We start from the raw sequence: 16,076 nt of genomic DNA on the forward strand, positions 1-16,076 counted from the left end.
ACTCTTTAAGTCCAATTCTAAAAATGAAGGTATCAGATTAATAATGTTTAATTAACTCCCAAGAGTTTCTTAGCTCTTACTCCTGGGTCATTGGCAAATAATAGAAACTACTGCTCCCAGAATCCAGAAGAGCAAGGTGGAAAAATATCTTCTTTCACACAGTTTCATTAGTACTTTTTATTTATTTTATTTTATTTTTGATGAGATGACATGGTTTAATAGTAAACAGCAGAGAAAAACAATGCATAAAGAAATAACTTATAGGAATCTGAAGAAAAATAATCAAGGAGGCAATTTTAATATATTAAACATTCTAGCCTTTATCAGAATAAGCAGACATAAATGTATAAGTAGGTTTGCAGAATTATGAATTATCTATTAAAAAGGTTTTTTTTAAGTTTTTATTTAAATCCCTGTGAGTTAACATACAGTGTAATATTAGTTTCAGGTGTACAATATAGTGATTCAACACTTCTGTACAACACTAAATAGTACTTTTTCAAATGAAATAGAAAAAACAGCTAACAGTAACTTGAATTGTGCGAAATTGTAAATGCTTCTTTCATCTCTTTATTTTTATTTTCTTATTTTTATGTGAAGAAGTGTTATCACAAAAACAGTCTAGGTGAGAGAAATATATTTATTTGAAAGAATAATGTCAATAGCTCTTTGGAACTTAATGTAAATGGTCAAAAAGGCATCAGACTTATTTAACTGTAGTATGCATCTCAAATATGTGAGGAATTTTAAAATCTAAGAAATAAAGTCTAAACTCATACATAAATTTTATAAATTTTAAACCAGTTTATTTACTTGCTTTCATTTTTTTCCATCACTAGAAAAATTAATCTGGAGTAATATGAAGAAATTATAGAAGCTTGTTTTTTTATTGCTCATCATATTATTTATCTTATGGTTTTTATGTCAATCTAGAGTTTATATGTTTCCCACTTAAGAATAAATTCCATGCTTATGCTTTTTATTTCCTATTTATTCCTATATAGGTGAAGGGCCATAGCTTCTGGCATTTCTATCTAATGAATGACTTCCAGCAAGAAAAATACTGGGCTGGGAAAGAATTCTGGGACAATTTGCCTGTCAATGTTTCTATATTATTATGTTGAAAACTCTTTTTGATTTTAGACAGTGGGTGGAGAGAAACTATGTGCTCCCTTTGAGGACAGAATTCATGTTTTAGTCATCTTTCCATCCTTAACTCCCAGTCTGTAAGTACTTAATTGTTCCTGAATGATGTTATTAATACAATGGATAGATGCTCACTACCTCCCTGCATCTAGAATGTTGAACGTGAGAGAACCTGCTTAGTGGTCTATATCAGTGAGGGAAACTAGTGATGCAGATAATTAAAAAGAACAAATATTCTTCAATCATATCAAGAAAAAGCCAGGTCCATTATTATAATCAGTGATGAAAAACGCACAATATTTTGACTATCATTCATGGATCTTAGTATAAAAGTTTTACTATCCACACTGCTATTGATTTGCTTAATTTAATTAATTGTTTTGCTAAAAATGTCTTTATTTTGATTAGTGTAGTGTTAAAAAAATCTAGACCTCGATTTTGTACCTTGGACAAGAGTACCCTAAAAAGTCCCCTCTGGACTTCTACTAGTGTGAGTTGTGCTGCCATTTTGAGGAAATTACTTCATCTGGTCTTTTTAACCAAACTGCCTTTAGGTTTATTTCTTCTTGTCAGGTACTCTCCATATGCTGCATGGCTACTTAGATCAAAAAACTATATTGGGGTACCTGGGTGGCTCAGTCAGTTAGGCATTCAAGTCTTGGTTTTGGCTGAGGTTATGATTTCAGGGTCGTGAGACTGAGCCACATACTGGGCTCCACACTCAGTGGAGAGTCCACTGGAGATTCTCTTCCTCTCCGTCTCCCCCTGTGCTCCTCCCACCATTTGCTTGTGCTTTCTCTCTCTTTCTCTCACAAATCTTAAAAAAACATGTCCTTGTGGTAGACATTATCATAAGATTGTAAATTGAAAAAAAATCTTGATTAAACTATTTGAGTTGGATGTCTTATAACTAAGTATAGACAATGAATCTGCTTTCTAAGCTATGAAATTAAAATTTAATTGAACAAGAGATTAAAGAAAACACTACATGAAGATTAGTTTCTCAACAAACCTGTCTCTGAGGGTCACTGGCAGACTTGACTTTTTCCCCGATGTCTCCCAGAATTTTAATAAGTTTCTTCTCCTTGGAAAACTCATCACTCAAGGCTTTTCCTGAACAGAATTGGAGAGCAGCCAACAGCTTCTGATACCAGCTTTTAAAATAAGTTTCATTCTGTGCATCCATTAGCAGCCTGAAGGAGGGAGAGAAAAAGAATTCTTGTATCCACAGCTGATATTTTAACCACCTCCAGCAAGAACAATCAGTGCATTTCAGACTAATCTGTATTTGGTGGCTATGGGCAGTTTAACAGCCTGGAATCGGGGAAAATGTTGTTTATTTGTTGGCAGTCATCAAATTCCATCTGATAGCTAATGAGATTCCTACAGTGAAGAATCAATAAGAGACCTGCCTTTTCTCATTTCAATTCACAGTGCACTTTTTCTTCTTTCAGGCTTCTTAATTCTATAACAAATACTTAAGAATATATTTTGACTTCTTATTCAAATAAGGACAATGTTTTAGAAATAGTACTTATAAGTGACCACACTATATTGGAACTCAACCATCAACCTTCCTTTTCCTACTTTTCTTCAAAAGGCAATGTCCCCCCCCCCCGTCACATACCTACATACTTCTCTTTCTTCCAGTATCTCCCCTTGATTACTTGGAGGAAGACATGGTTTTTGTTTTCAGGCATTTCTGGATTCAAATCTCAGCCCTCTGACTTATAAGTAATTTATAAGTAATTTAGGTTAGTTACTTAACTAGGCTGAGATTGTATTTTTTTATCTATAAAACAAAGTAATAACGCTGACTTTGTGGAGCTGTATAGAACACAGAATGAGCTAATGCATTCAAAAGGGCTTAGCACAATGTACCTATCAGTCAGCCAACATTGTTCATATTTTGTGGCCTCCCCCAGCCAACTTCTGTTCCTGCCTGACTGTCTGCTCATGTCATGAACATGGGAAGCATAGCACTAAAAAAGTGAGAATACTATGCTAGATAATGGAGAAGTAACAAATATTTTATTACTCTGTCTGCCATGTGACAATTTCTATTGCCTTGAAACTAATTCTAATATGCTCAAACTTTACTTTCTATCATGCCCTAAACCACCGAAATAGGAAAAAAACAAACAAACAAACAAAAAACAAAACCCTTATTCCTTTGAATGTTAACCTCTCTTTGATTGAGTCTTTTCATCTTAACTGGTCTCTAGTCTTGTCCTCTGAAAATTTAACATTCAAGAAAATAGAAGAAAGTTATTGTGAGAATGGAATACTAAAAAAAAGATTAAATGCAGAGCAGTTGAAAAGTATACAGATGAATTTCATTCTGCATTCTTAATTTTGCATCTCTACTTCTGTATTATGTTACAAAGACTATAACACATTATTTTCATTCGTTCTATGTTCTCTGTTTCCATGTATTTAGAAAAATTAAGTTAAAAAGTTAAAAAAATTGAGTCTACCTTTTTTTTCCTTTTTTTAGGTGAGGGCTTGGTCTCTTGTCATTGTTATGAAGCCAACTTATCTTCTAGCACCTCTTTTGCTTTTAAGTAGAATAACAGTTCTTTTTTTAAAAAAAGATTTTATTTATTTTTTGACAGAGAGAGAGACAGCGAGAGAGGGAACACAAGCAGGGAGAGTGGGAGAGGGAGAAGCAGGCTCCCCGCTGAGCAAGGAGCCCGATGCGGGGCTCGATCCCAGGACCCTGGGATCATGACCTAAGCTAAGGCAGATGCTTAACAACTGAGACACCCAGGCACCCCTGGAATAACAGTTCTTATTTACCTCTGGAAAGCATTAAAAAAAAAAAAAAACCTCAAAGGTTTAAAGATGTATTGATGAAAAAATGTAATCCATTGATACCTGCTTATTTTCAATGTAAGAATAATAGCAATGAACTTTTCCTATGCTTACCCCTATAGTGAGCATTTGGATTGTCAGATGTAACAATGAAACCTGTCATTATTTGGAAGCTCTAAGAAAATGAGTGTTGTGTGAGTGTGAATTGGAAAGCTGCAAATGCAAGCATCCACATGTAAAACTTTAAGACATTTTATGTAAAATTGTATATATCTCAGATTTTCTCCATATTTTGAGGATTTTGGTAATATACCATTTTATAGTGTACTTGGGTTTCAGTGAGCTAGGCACTTGACAGGTAGAATATTTCTTTAAGCTTTCTTTTTTCTTTTTTCTTTTATTATGTTATGTTAATCACTATACATTACATCATTAGTTTTTGATGTAGTGTTCCATGATTCATTGTTTGCGTATAACAATCAGTGCTCCATTCAATACATGCCCTCTTTAATACCCATCACCAGGCTAACCCATTCCCCCACCCCCTCCCCTCTAGAACCCTCAGTTTGTTTCTCAGAGTCCATAGTCTCTCATGGTTCATCTCCCCCTCTGATTTCCCCCCCTTCATTTTTCCCTTCCTAATATATTCTTTCTTTTTTTATAACATATAATGTATTATTTGTTTCAGAGGTACAGGTCTGTGATTCATCAGTCTCACACAATTCACAGCGCTCACCATAGCATATACCCTTCCCAATGTCTATCACCCAGCCACCCCATCCCTCCCACCCCCCACCACTCTAGCATCCCTCAGTTTGTTTCCTGAGATTAAGAATTTTTCATATCAATGAGATCATATGATACATGTCTTTCTCTGATTGACTTATTTTGCTCAGCATAATACCCTCCAGTTCCATCCACATCGTTGCAAATGGCAAGATTTCATTCCTTTTCATGGCTGCATAATATTCCATTGTGTATATATATATATATATATATATATATATATATATACCACATCTTCTTTATCCATTCATCTGTCAATGGACATCTTGGCTTTTTCCATAGTTTGGCTATTGTGGACATTGCTGCTATAAACATCAAGGTGGATGTACCCCTTTGGATCACTACATTTGTATCTTTGGGGTAAATATGACAGGTAGAATATTTCTATATCTCTATCAATGCCTGCCAGCATTTTCATACAATTTGAATATTGAGTCGCTTGTTTTAAAACTATTTTAACCAGTTCTTGTACATAAGTATAACTCTATAACCTCTTGACTGCTATATACATGCTAAAAGGAAAAGTTCTTTTGTACAGATGAAGTAAACTTTTTACTAAAATAATTTTTTAAAAAGATACCTTTAGAGGTTATTGGGGTCATGGGAACCATCAGAATTATATAATTTTGTGTTCATAATACTCTTAATTTTTTTTGTTAGAAATGTATTTGATTTTTTTCAAGGAGAAAAACACAATTTTATTCTTTGCTCAAAATAAAACAGCAGGGAAGATTTGCAGAAAGAATATGACTGTGTTCTAAAAAAAATATATAAAAAGCAAAGAAAATTCAGGGTATTCCACTGTGATTATTTTCCTTGTAGAATATGCCTCATTCCAACCCCACATCCCCACTAAGATCAGATGTTCTCCCGGTGAGATCTGGCTCAAGCTCTATGGCTTTTCACCCGACTAATGAAGAGTTTGTCTTTACACATTGTGGAATTGAAATCGTGGAGTGGTAGAGGTAGGAGATGACCACGAGAGGTCAAATAGTCCATCCCTGTGTCCTTACACACGGTCAAGAAAAATTAATGTGTCCTTTCATTTTAAACAACTGCAAAGAAAGTTTAACTATATAGTTTGAGGTAGAGGGATACTCAGTTCTTTATTGATGACTTTTACATAAGGAAGCGCTAAACCACTCATGCCATAGTTTGTATCCATTGCCTGTGTGTATAAGATTAGCTAACAGCCGGCCATTCTCTCTTGAACACCACAGAAACCTTTTTCAAAAGATATTGTCACCTAAGAGAAGCAGCATTGCCTATGTCAAATAATTTTTTTGTTTAATTTTCAAAGTTAACACAAAGGGACTGAGAAGTATCAAGATTTGGTGGTGAAAGATCAGACTTTTAAGGTGCATGCAATGTGACTGTGTATACACTGTGAAGTAAATCTTAAAACGCCAGAGACCTGTTTATCCTAATATCTGTGAGATCCAAGGATATAATTCAATTTGATATGATTTTGTACACCTCTTCTAGACTGTAAGTTATGACAACATTAAAATGAGGATAAATGCATAAAATCTAGCTGCTTAAAGGTTTGGAGAGTATTAAGGATGAGAAGCAGAAGCAAGAATGAGGAGGAAACTCAGGTAACAACTGTGTAGAGGATGTTATGAAGGTATTTGACTGAATTAAGGGGGTCATGGTGGACTCAGAGAGACCTAAGATATAGAAACCCCAGACTGCATGATAGGGAGATTTTCCTTGGATATTGAGATTGTCTCTGTTTCTTCATGCACATGGCTGTTAATGATCCCATAGCGAGTAACTTGCTAGAGCCACAGAAGTACATAGTTCTCACTTCTCAGACTACCAGCAGGACAGAATAGAGTCACCACACCATCCCGGCCCTCCTTGCCTCCTGACTCTCTTCAGTGAAGGTCTAATTGTAGTTTTCAATAGCACAGTATCCCACATCTTACAAGCTGCCTTAAATTTTGACCCTGTGAGTGAAAAGGGGAAACAACATCCTAGAGCAGAAAAGAACTGAGCTACACAATGAAGATGAGTGATTTCAGGTCATTCCAGGACCTCCCCTTCCCATTTTCTCTCATGTTTGTTGATACAAGGCAAGGTGTGAGGCTCAGTAGACCAGTTTTTAGTGAGCTCAGGAGGATTTTAGAAGGTCACTTCTTCAAGTGTATTTAAAACCCTGGGACATATAAAGATTGATATTAATACTTGATATGGAATTACTAATTTTAAGATTTTAATAGAGTGATTAAGAAGTAAAAAAGCATGTGGGGTGCCTGGGTGGCTCAGTCGGTTAAGGATTTGACTCTTGATCTTAGCCCAGGTCTCAATGTCATGGTTGTGAGCTCCATACTGGGCATGGAGTCTACTTTAAAAAAAAAAAGAAGAAGAAGTAAAAAGTATGTCCTTTGTAAAGGACAACTTTATTTTACTTCTTAGTGTTTAAGACATTTATTTAATATTTTCCAAACTGAGGACCTTGATACTTTTTTTTTTTTAGAGAGAGACAGAAAGAGAGCATGGACACGAGTGGGGGTAGGAGAGGGGCAGAGAGGGAGAGGGAGACAGAGAATCTTAAGCAGGCTTCATGTTCTGCACAGAGCCTTCATGGGGTTCGATCTCATGACCTTGAGATCATGACCTGAGCCGAAATCAAGAGTTAAATGTTTAGCCAACTGAGACACCCAGATGCCCCAGGAACTTGATACATTTTATAGTTCTTGCAAGGATAATCATTTCCTAGGACTAGTTTATTTTTAGAATACTAATTTGCTTTTTTGAAATATAACACTAAACTTCTGTTGAATTTTGCATGTAAAGAGCATTATATTGGCCAGGTTTGCAGAAACGTAATTTCCAATCAATAGTGCAATATCTGTCAATACACTATTTTGTAACAATTCTTAAATATAAAACTATTAAAAGGAAATAAATTCAGAAAGTAATGACATCCATACTGTAGAGATTGTATACATTTTTAGAACACTTAAATATGTGAGAGAGGCCCATAAAGTATGTAACTGACTTAATTGTATCCCCATAATATAATTTATATACTTAATATTTATTACCACCTCAAAAGTGGTCTCTTTGAAATGTTATATGTTCATACTAATGACATTCCCATTGTGCTGACACTATGTGGTAGATCTGATTATTGTTTCCAACTCTATGCTTTCCTCCTCTGAAGGAGATCATACATCTACTCCTTGTTTTGTGACTTCTCTACCCAGTGTCAGGGTTGGTCATGTGACTCACTTTGGTCAACAGGATGTGACTGATGAAATGTATGCCTATGTCCATGCAAATGCTTTAAATGTGCTATTATGGATTGGTTTGGCAGCTTGTACTTCTGCTTTCCGCCATGAAAACAGTATGTCCCAGCTGGGGTGTTGTTCCTCCAGTCACGGAGTAACAAGACAATGTAAAGCAGAGCTAAGCATTGCTGTGTGGAGTCCAGTGGAGCCAAGCAGAACTACAGCAAGTCCACAGGCTATGTACTGAACGGGTGAGAAATAAATCTGTGCTGTTGCAAGCCACGGAAATTTTGGGGCTATTTGTTGCTATAGTAAAAACTAATGGATATGCCTATTTTCATATTCTTTTTTCCCCCATTTTCTTTGTTTTTGTGTTCATTTATTTGTATTACCTTTAGAATATGCAGCATATTTTTAAAACATCCACAGTGTTAGCCCTGAGGATATTTTGGGGCATATCTAATTACTGAAAATAAACAAAAGTCATCTGGAGCCAAGTCTGGTGAATTGATTGGATGAGTGATCAATTTGAGTATACTATTTCAGATTTAAAAAAACTATAAATGTAATAAAAATGGTTTTCTCTTATGGATCATAAAAAGCCCCAAAAGGATTTAAAAAATGATTTGATCTGGCTCATTTGGGCATGTGTATTCTGTTATACTCCTGATATTTTGTTGTTTTATTACTGCTAACATACTTTTTGACCCATTTAAAAGTGTGACTAGGCCTATGTACCATCTGTTGCTTTGTCTAGCCAAGCGTTTGCGTACCTAGTAGGAGATTCTTTGTGAGTAAAAATGTTGTACTAATGAGTGCAATAGGGCAATGGCAAGATTTTTTTTTAGGACTTACCTAACACAGAACAAGACAGAGGGCCTGATGGTTTAGGGCAGTGAGGGAGGCGTATATGTAGCTGCTCTGGGAAACTAAGAGCCCTGCTTTAATGCTAACACCTGGAAGACTGGAATGGCTGAGAAACAGGGGACCAATGGCTTTGGAAAAGGAAGTACCCATATCAACATGCTTGAGAGTCATGAGTCATTAGCCTAGTGAGGAATAGACTAGTTCCGCTATGCCCAGTTCTCTCTGCAAAGTCCAAAGAGGAAAGCCGAAAGAGAGCCATTTATTCAGCTGTGTGCCAGAATTGGAGACTCTTGCCTCATCCCCAGGTTAGATTTCTGTTCTGAAAGAGGGTTTGTTAATTTCCCCTGAGCTTATGTGAACAGGAAGATAATGCTAGGGCAGGATAGAGAGACAAACTAGGAAAGGAGCAGCCCACACTCCCGCACCTCAACTGTTTGGCAAAGCAAGGATGTACAAGTTTTTCAGGGTTCAAAGAAATACACGGAAAGGAATTATGTGATCCACTCCTTGTGTAGAAAGGGGTTGATCCAAGGCCGCATCTCTCTATGGGATGCTCCTGCAAGACTGCCCTAAGAACTCAGCCATGTGAGGTAGCCAGTTTTCACAGTGAAACCACACAGAGCCTTGACGGAAAATCAGAGACCTCAGACAGAGGATTGTAATTGTTTGTCCAAGTGTGAAGGTCACATTTCTTTTCTTTCTATTCCCAAGTCAAGAGAAGTAAGAACCAGAAAAGAGAGAGAAGAGGAGTGAAATATCAGATTATATTCCCTACCCACTGCAGGCTCCCAAACCAAAACTTGGCTGGTGCTGGAGAATAGGGAGGAGGTGTTTGTCAAATTGGAGAAGAAAATGAAGTTTTAAAATGAACAAAACTAGTAGGAGTTTTGATCTAAAAGTGAGCAGGAAACTGTGGGATCTACTCTGGTTTTAATTAGGGAATATGAAAGAGCAAAGGTAGCATTTTAAAAATAATAAAAACTTTTGTTGGAGACTACCACGCTCAGCCAGTTTAAAGAGAACTAGGTAAGACCAATTAAAAATCTAAATCAGTATAAGAAGAAATACAGCTTCAGGAAATGCACTGATGGTACTGCATGAGAAAAAAATGCCTCAAAATGCAGAATAAGAACTGAGGGGATTTTATCTCAAAACTCTTACGAGGGTTGGCTGAGATTTTTCTTTTTCTTTATTCCCTTGCCACTTCTATAAAAACAGTGCCCCTTTTGACTTTATTTATGGGCAATTATTGCTACACATGGAATTGTTTTCAAGAAGTCAAACTTGTTCCTTCAGCAATAGGTTATTAACACTGCATATATGTGGATATGTAGGTAGGCAGTTACTATTATAATTGATAGTTTATCATGATGGTTAAATAAAATCTTTAACAGGTATGACCAGTCACATGTTTAGTCATAAACTTAAATGGTATTTTTTTCTGAAGGAAAATTAGCCATAGATGGTCCCCAGTTTGTGTAAACACTTGTCATCAGGATTACTGTTACACAGCAGTGATGCCCTCTTAGCCTTAGCTGGGAGCTATGAAGGGAAAACAAACAAACAAAAAACTCCCCCGAAACCCCAAAAATTATGCTGAGGAGATAAGTTCCTCTGAAGAGATTCCTGAATCTATAATAAGAAATCAGAGCCCTTTCTACTCATCTTGCTGATCTGCTCACATGTATTCATTCATAGGTTTACATGTGAAAGATACTGAATGATGTGATTTAAAAGCAGCAACTCTGTCTTTCTCCGTTTCCAACACACACTTACTGCTTTTAAGATATTTTATTCAAATCACTCTTTTAAATTAAGCACCAAGCTGTGAATAACTCTTAGTGATCCTTCTCAGCCCCCACCATGGTACTCCACATGTGCTTATTAAACACTAAAACAAAACAAAATAGATGGAATTTTAGCCCTGGGCACATTTGGAAGAAGTAGGTGTCCATGAGACCCTCCTGAACTGCATCTCTTTTTTCACATTCTGGTTTCCCGCTTTCCCTGATGCTCCTGTTCTTCACTTGCTGAAAACTGCCCCTGGTTCTACTCTTTCCTCTTGTCTTACTGCTCCCCGCTCCCCATTAGTCCTGTCCTTCTCAACCTAGTCAAACCCACTCTCTCTCACCGTACATTATATTCATATACTCAGAGAGTAATATTACTTGAGCATGGGACTGAATGACACTTCCAGATAACATCTCCCACCCTTCACATTTACAAGGTGAGAAAACTGGAAGATTAAAGGACTTGCCTAAGGTCTTATGACTAAAACCCTGAGTCCCTAAACCACTGCTCCGGGCTCTTTCCATAGTACCATAGTCTGTGTCTGTTAATGGACTGTTATGTTATGTGTCCCTTCACCCCCAAATTTATATATTGAAGCCCTAGCACCCAAAGTGATGATATTTGGAGGTGGGGCCTTTGGGAGGTGATTAGGTTTAGATGAAGTCCTGAGAGTGGGGCCCACTTATGGGATTAATGCCCTTAAAAGAAGAAAAAGAGGCTGGAGCTCTCTGCTTTATCTGCCACATGAGGACACAGCAAGAGGGTGTCCAGCATCCATCTACAAGCTGGGAAGAGGGCCCCCCTGGGAGAATGGAATTGGCTAGCATCTTGATCTTGGCTTTCCCAGCCTCCAGAACCATAAGAAATAAATTCCTGTTGCTTAAGGCGCATAGTCCATGTTACTTTTTTTACTGTAACTTGAGCTGACTAACATAGTGTCCTAACAAACATTAAAACGTGATTTGGAAGACAATTTTCTGCTTGTATTACCTCTGGCAAGAAACTTAATACTTTGGCTCTTCACTCTTCTAGTCTGTAAAAGTTGGAATTGATGAGGTACAGCAAGCGACCTTCCAGCTATAGGGCTCTATAATTTTAATCCCTATGAATTTATCAAGCATTTACTCTATGCCAGGCATTTCCCAAGCATTCTACATAGCTGTGTTAGGTAACCCTCATATTTGCTCCAGGTAATGACTCCTTCCATCTTACAGACAAGGATAATATAGTTTATAGAGGTCAAGTAACTTGCACAGTCACCCAATCGGACCAGGGATTCAGATTCAAGTTTCTCTGACTCCAAAGACCTGGTTCTTTACCATCATGCTGTACTCCCTCCTGATACCCTGACACGGGTACCAGTTAATGACTTAGCCTGAAGCTAATACACAATCTAGAAATCCTTTCTTGTTACTTTCCTACTGTGCTTATCTTTAATATCTTTCTCTGGCTTCCTGTTTTCTAACCCTCAGAAGTCTCATGCTCTCCAGATTGCCTTCTTTCTTTCCAAAGTGCCTCACTTCATTTCGTCCTGCTATCTATAAACTCCCTGCCCAATCACCAAAATATCTAATAGTATTTTCCTTTCTATTTTTAACTTTTTTTGAACTTTCAAAGAAAAGCTTGTTAACCTAAGTATATTTTGTGTGAAATACTTTTCTTTCCCTTGCCTAGCCTACAAAAAGAACAGAATGTGGGGGCTCGACTTTACATGTGGACAATGCCAAATCATACATCTGACCCACGTATTCTCCATCCTTCCTCACTTTAGAATGTGAGACCAATACCATAATTTCTAAGGATCTGGCCTCCTGTGGTTTACTTAGACTAGTGATAGTGCTGGGTGGGACTAGGAGAGTAGAGGGAAAGTTGCTAAATTGAAAGTAACACCCTGAATGCATTTGGGGATCTAAGAATCCAGATTAACTATATACACAACAGATGTGCCTCGAGCTACCCATCTTAATTGGGCCTGTGGTTCCAAATGATTTCAAGTTGGGGCAAAAGAGAAGTAGGGAGTCACTAACATCAGCACATGTGCTGTAATAAAATAAATTCTGCTTGATATATAATTCATGCTGAAATCCATGCTCCTGGAATTTTAAATTAAGTCCAGTAGATGTCTACATTTTCCATTACTTTGGAAAATATGGTTCTGAACTGAGTTCCTAACTCAGCTTTTTTTTTCTTTTTTTCTGAATACATGTATAGTTGCTTTAAAGGCCGTATAAGCATCTTTTTCATAAAGTTTCCTTAACAAAATTTCTTTTAAAAGCAAGGCAATTCCTTTGCTATATGAATGTTTCATAAAAATAGCAACCTAATAATAAAGATCCTCTTTACCCCTCAGCCTTTTGTTCTTGCATAGCCCTCTAGTGAAGGCTGGATAATCATCATATTGTGCAGTGAACAATTCATGTGTTTGAACACAGCCGGAGGGGCAGGTTTATAAGTGTAAGGCAAAGCTAGCTTTGAAATACCTAGTTTCCCTGGAACCTCAGTTTCAAATCACAGCTGGGGCAGCTGCTTCACCCTTCATTCTTGAGTCACAAATAGCGTGGTTTATTCTGTGAGGATATTAAAGAATCCCTGGGATGTTATCCATAAGATTTGAGCTGTGTTTGATGTCCTGAGAAAATTTCTGGGACATTCTTGCTCACTGTCATGAATTGCATGTCTCTTGAGGTTGGCTAGCACCATTTAATCCTTTTCCCTTTGGAAATTCAGTAAAGACTTGGTAGGGTTTATAAGACCTCCACAACCTACCCAGCTAATACTCTGTTGATTTATGTGATGACATTGTCGTTGTTCTTGTGCAGATGGAACTTGCCAGGCAGGGATAACTGTCCTGTCCACTAGATCATATGCATGACAAAAGAGGACACATTCCATTTCCAACGTTCTCTAGATCACTACCCAAGTAACTTAGCAGATCACTGCCCAACCTCAGTCTCTCCATTTGTAAAATGATGATGATGATAATATCTGTCTTGTCATTAAGTCTATGTTTCTGTTATGGTCAAAATTTTGTCTCCTAAAATTCAAATGTTAAAGCTCTAACCCCCAGTGTAACTGTATTTGGGGATAGACCTTCCAGGAGGTAATTAAGATTAAATGAGGTTATAAGGGTGGGAACCTAATCCAGTAGAACTGGTGTCCATATAAGAAGAGGATGAGAGACCAAAAGAACATGTGCACAGAGGAAAAAGGTCATGTGAGGACCCAGCAAGAAGGCAGCTGTCTGCAAGTCAGGAAGAGAGGTCTCAACAGAAACCAATCCCACTGACACCTTGAGTTTAAACTTCCAGGCTAAAGAATTGTGAGAAAACAAATTTTTATTGTTTTGGCCACCCAGTTCGAAGTATTCTGTTGTGGCAGCCTTAGCTGATTGATGTAGTTTCCAGCCTAGAACTCCTTTTTTTGGGGGGGGGTCCGGACCTACATGTTCATCTGTGTATAAGATATCACATTCTTAAATTTTCCTAAGGCATTTCAACCTTAATATGACTAATTTCATTATCATTCCCCTCAATACCTTCTTTTTCACTCAAATTACCTCCATGAATAGAATCACCAGCCTTCTATCACCCTAACTAAAAATTAAGCAGTTATCCGTGATTCTTCTCTCACCTTTAGCCACATCAAATTTGTTACCATGACTTAATACATTCACCGTCTAAATAGTTCTCAGATCTAATTTCTTCTTTCTGCTCCCACTGACAGAATTTAATCGAGGCCTTAATTTCTTCAAGGTATTACTGGAATCTTCTGGTACTTGATTTTCCTACCACCTGCATTTTAAAATTTTTTCTCCCTCAAATTAGTCCCCTTTACTTAACCAAGTGAAGTCCTGTTCTTGTGATTAAAATCCAGATAGCCTTCAGGATAAAATATAAAGTACTAGTGTAACTTAAAGGGCACTCATGATTTAGTGTCTTTGCATCTTAAAGTCTCATTCATATGCTCACATTTCAAACATAAAGTACTACTTATAATAATTTGAATCTTCTCTGCCTTCTCAGGTTACAATACTTTTGCATCATCCCATCCACTGGGTGTGAAATAGTATTTCAGTATGCCAACATCTGTTTATCCCTTAATGTTCAACTTAATTAACACCTTTCCCAAAAAGTCTTTCCTGGGCAGGTGTGCAGCATTCCCTGTGTAAGGGTGAAGTACTTTCCTGTATCCATTATTCTTTTAACACCTGTTTATTGTTTTTTTAATTGTGCTTTTTTTTTTTACAATTGTGCTTTAATTGCTTTGTTTTGTTTTGTTTTAATCTCTTATCTATTTGACTTTAAATTCCCTTAGGGCAGGTCTATGACTTTATACTTTTGTGGCCTAACAGTTTCTGACTGTGATAAGAATAACCAGTCAATATCGTTGAATAAATGAATTGACTACTAAGTAAATAAACCTGGTTTTCCTAAAATTGGTTTCTTCCATTTCTTGATTAAAATTTTAGGGTATGAACTTAAAGTAATTTCTTAATTATTCTGGAATTATAGAATCCTATTAAATTATATTTTCACATGCTATTTCCTCTACTGTCCAAAAAATTTAATACTATACATGTATATGCAGATATTTAAAATATATTTATTAACCTACACATTAATTAATTATTTGAAAATTTTGAAACACTCCAAGAGATTACTGGAGATGCTCCATCATATTGTGATTTCAGAAGTCAGATAATGGGACAAAATATTGGAGCAATTTTTATTAAGCAAAAATAATTGCTTAAATAAATAGATTTAGTTGAAGATGGTCAGATGGAAAGTCCATCATTGGCAAAATTACATTAGCTAGATGTTAGGTAATTTGAAGAGAAGCTCTTTTCTTTCAGAGGGAAAAAAATGACAAATGTAAGAAAAAAGTGATGTGTGTTTGTAAGGGAGTATGTCTGTGTGGGAGACTGTATCTATTTAGGTAAGTAATCAGAGCATTCCTTTCCAAAGGATTTCCAAAAGCTTGTTTGTAAGATGTTTAGATGGTCTGTTACCAATAATATTGTTTCAAAAAGAGTCAGACCCTGAAATTTAGTCTTATTTATGATGTGAGCAGTTAAAGTATAGCTATCAAAATTAAAATAGCCTATAACAAACTACGGGTGGCTTTTATTTCAATTGTTATTTTTGTTTTAGGTCCTCTTTAGAAATAAGTCTTTTCATTTTGAAGCACCGAATCATTTAGTCCTTTATGAGACTCCCCCTTCATAATTATCCTTTAAGAAAAGTTTCAGGAGGCTTACTTTAATGAGACTCTTTCTTTGTCTCTGAAATCAGTAGAGGTTGGAGAATAGTGCTCAAAGGGCAGATAACTGAAATTGCTTTGGAATTAATTGGTTAGCAATTTTCTTTTTTTTTTCTGACATACACATTAAAAAAACAACAGGTAGTTTACATTCACATTTTTAAGAAAATGGCA

At 36.5% G+C, this 16,076-nt stretch overlaps 1 protein-coding gene across 1 annotated transcript in view; it reads right to left on the minus strand.

Moving 5' to 3' along the window:
* Positions 1–16,076, minus strand: part of PIK3C2G (phosphatidylinositol-4-phosphate 3-kinase catalytic subunit type 2 gamma) — a 382,139-nt gene that overhangs the window by 137,764 nt on the left and 228,299 nt on the right. Inside the window, exon 19 of the mRNA XM_027593856.1 lies at positions 2,159–2,339. Coding sequence (XP_027449657.1) covers positions 2,159–2,339 — 181 coding nt within the window. The remainder of the gene's footprint in view (positions 1–2,158; positions 2,340–16,076) is intronic.

Source organism: Zalophus californianus, chromosome 9 (assembly GCF_009762305.2).
Source record: "Zalophus californianus isolate mZalCal1 chromosome 9, mZalCal1.pri.v2, whole genome shotgun sequence".
In the NCBI taxonomy this organism is placed as follows: Eukaryota; Metazoa; Chordata; class Mammalia; order Carnivora; family Otariidae; genus Zalophus; species Zalophus californianus.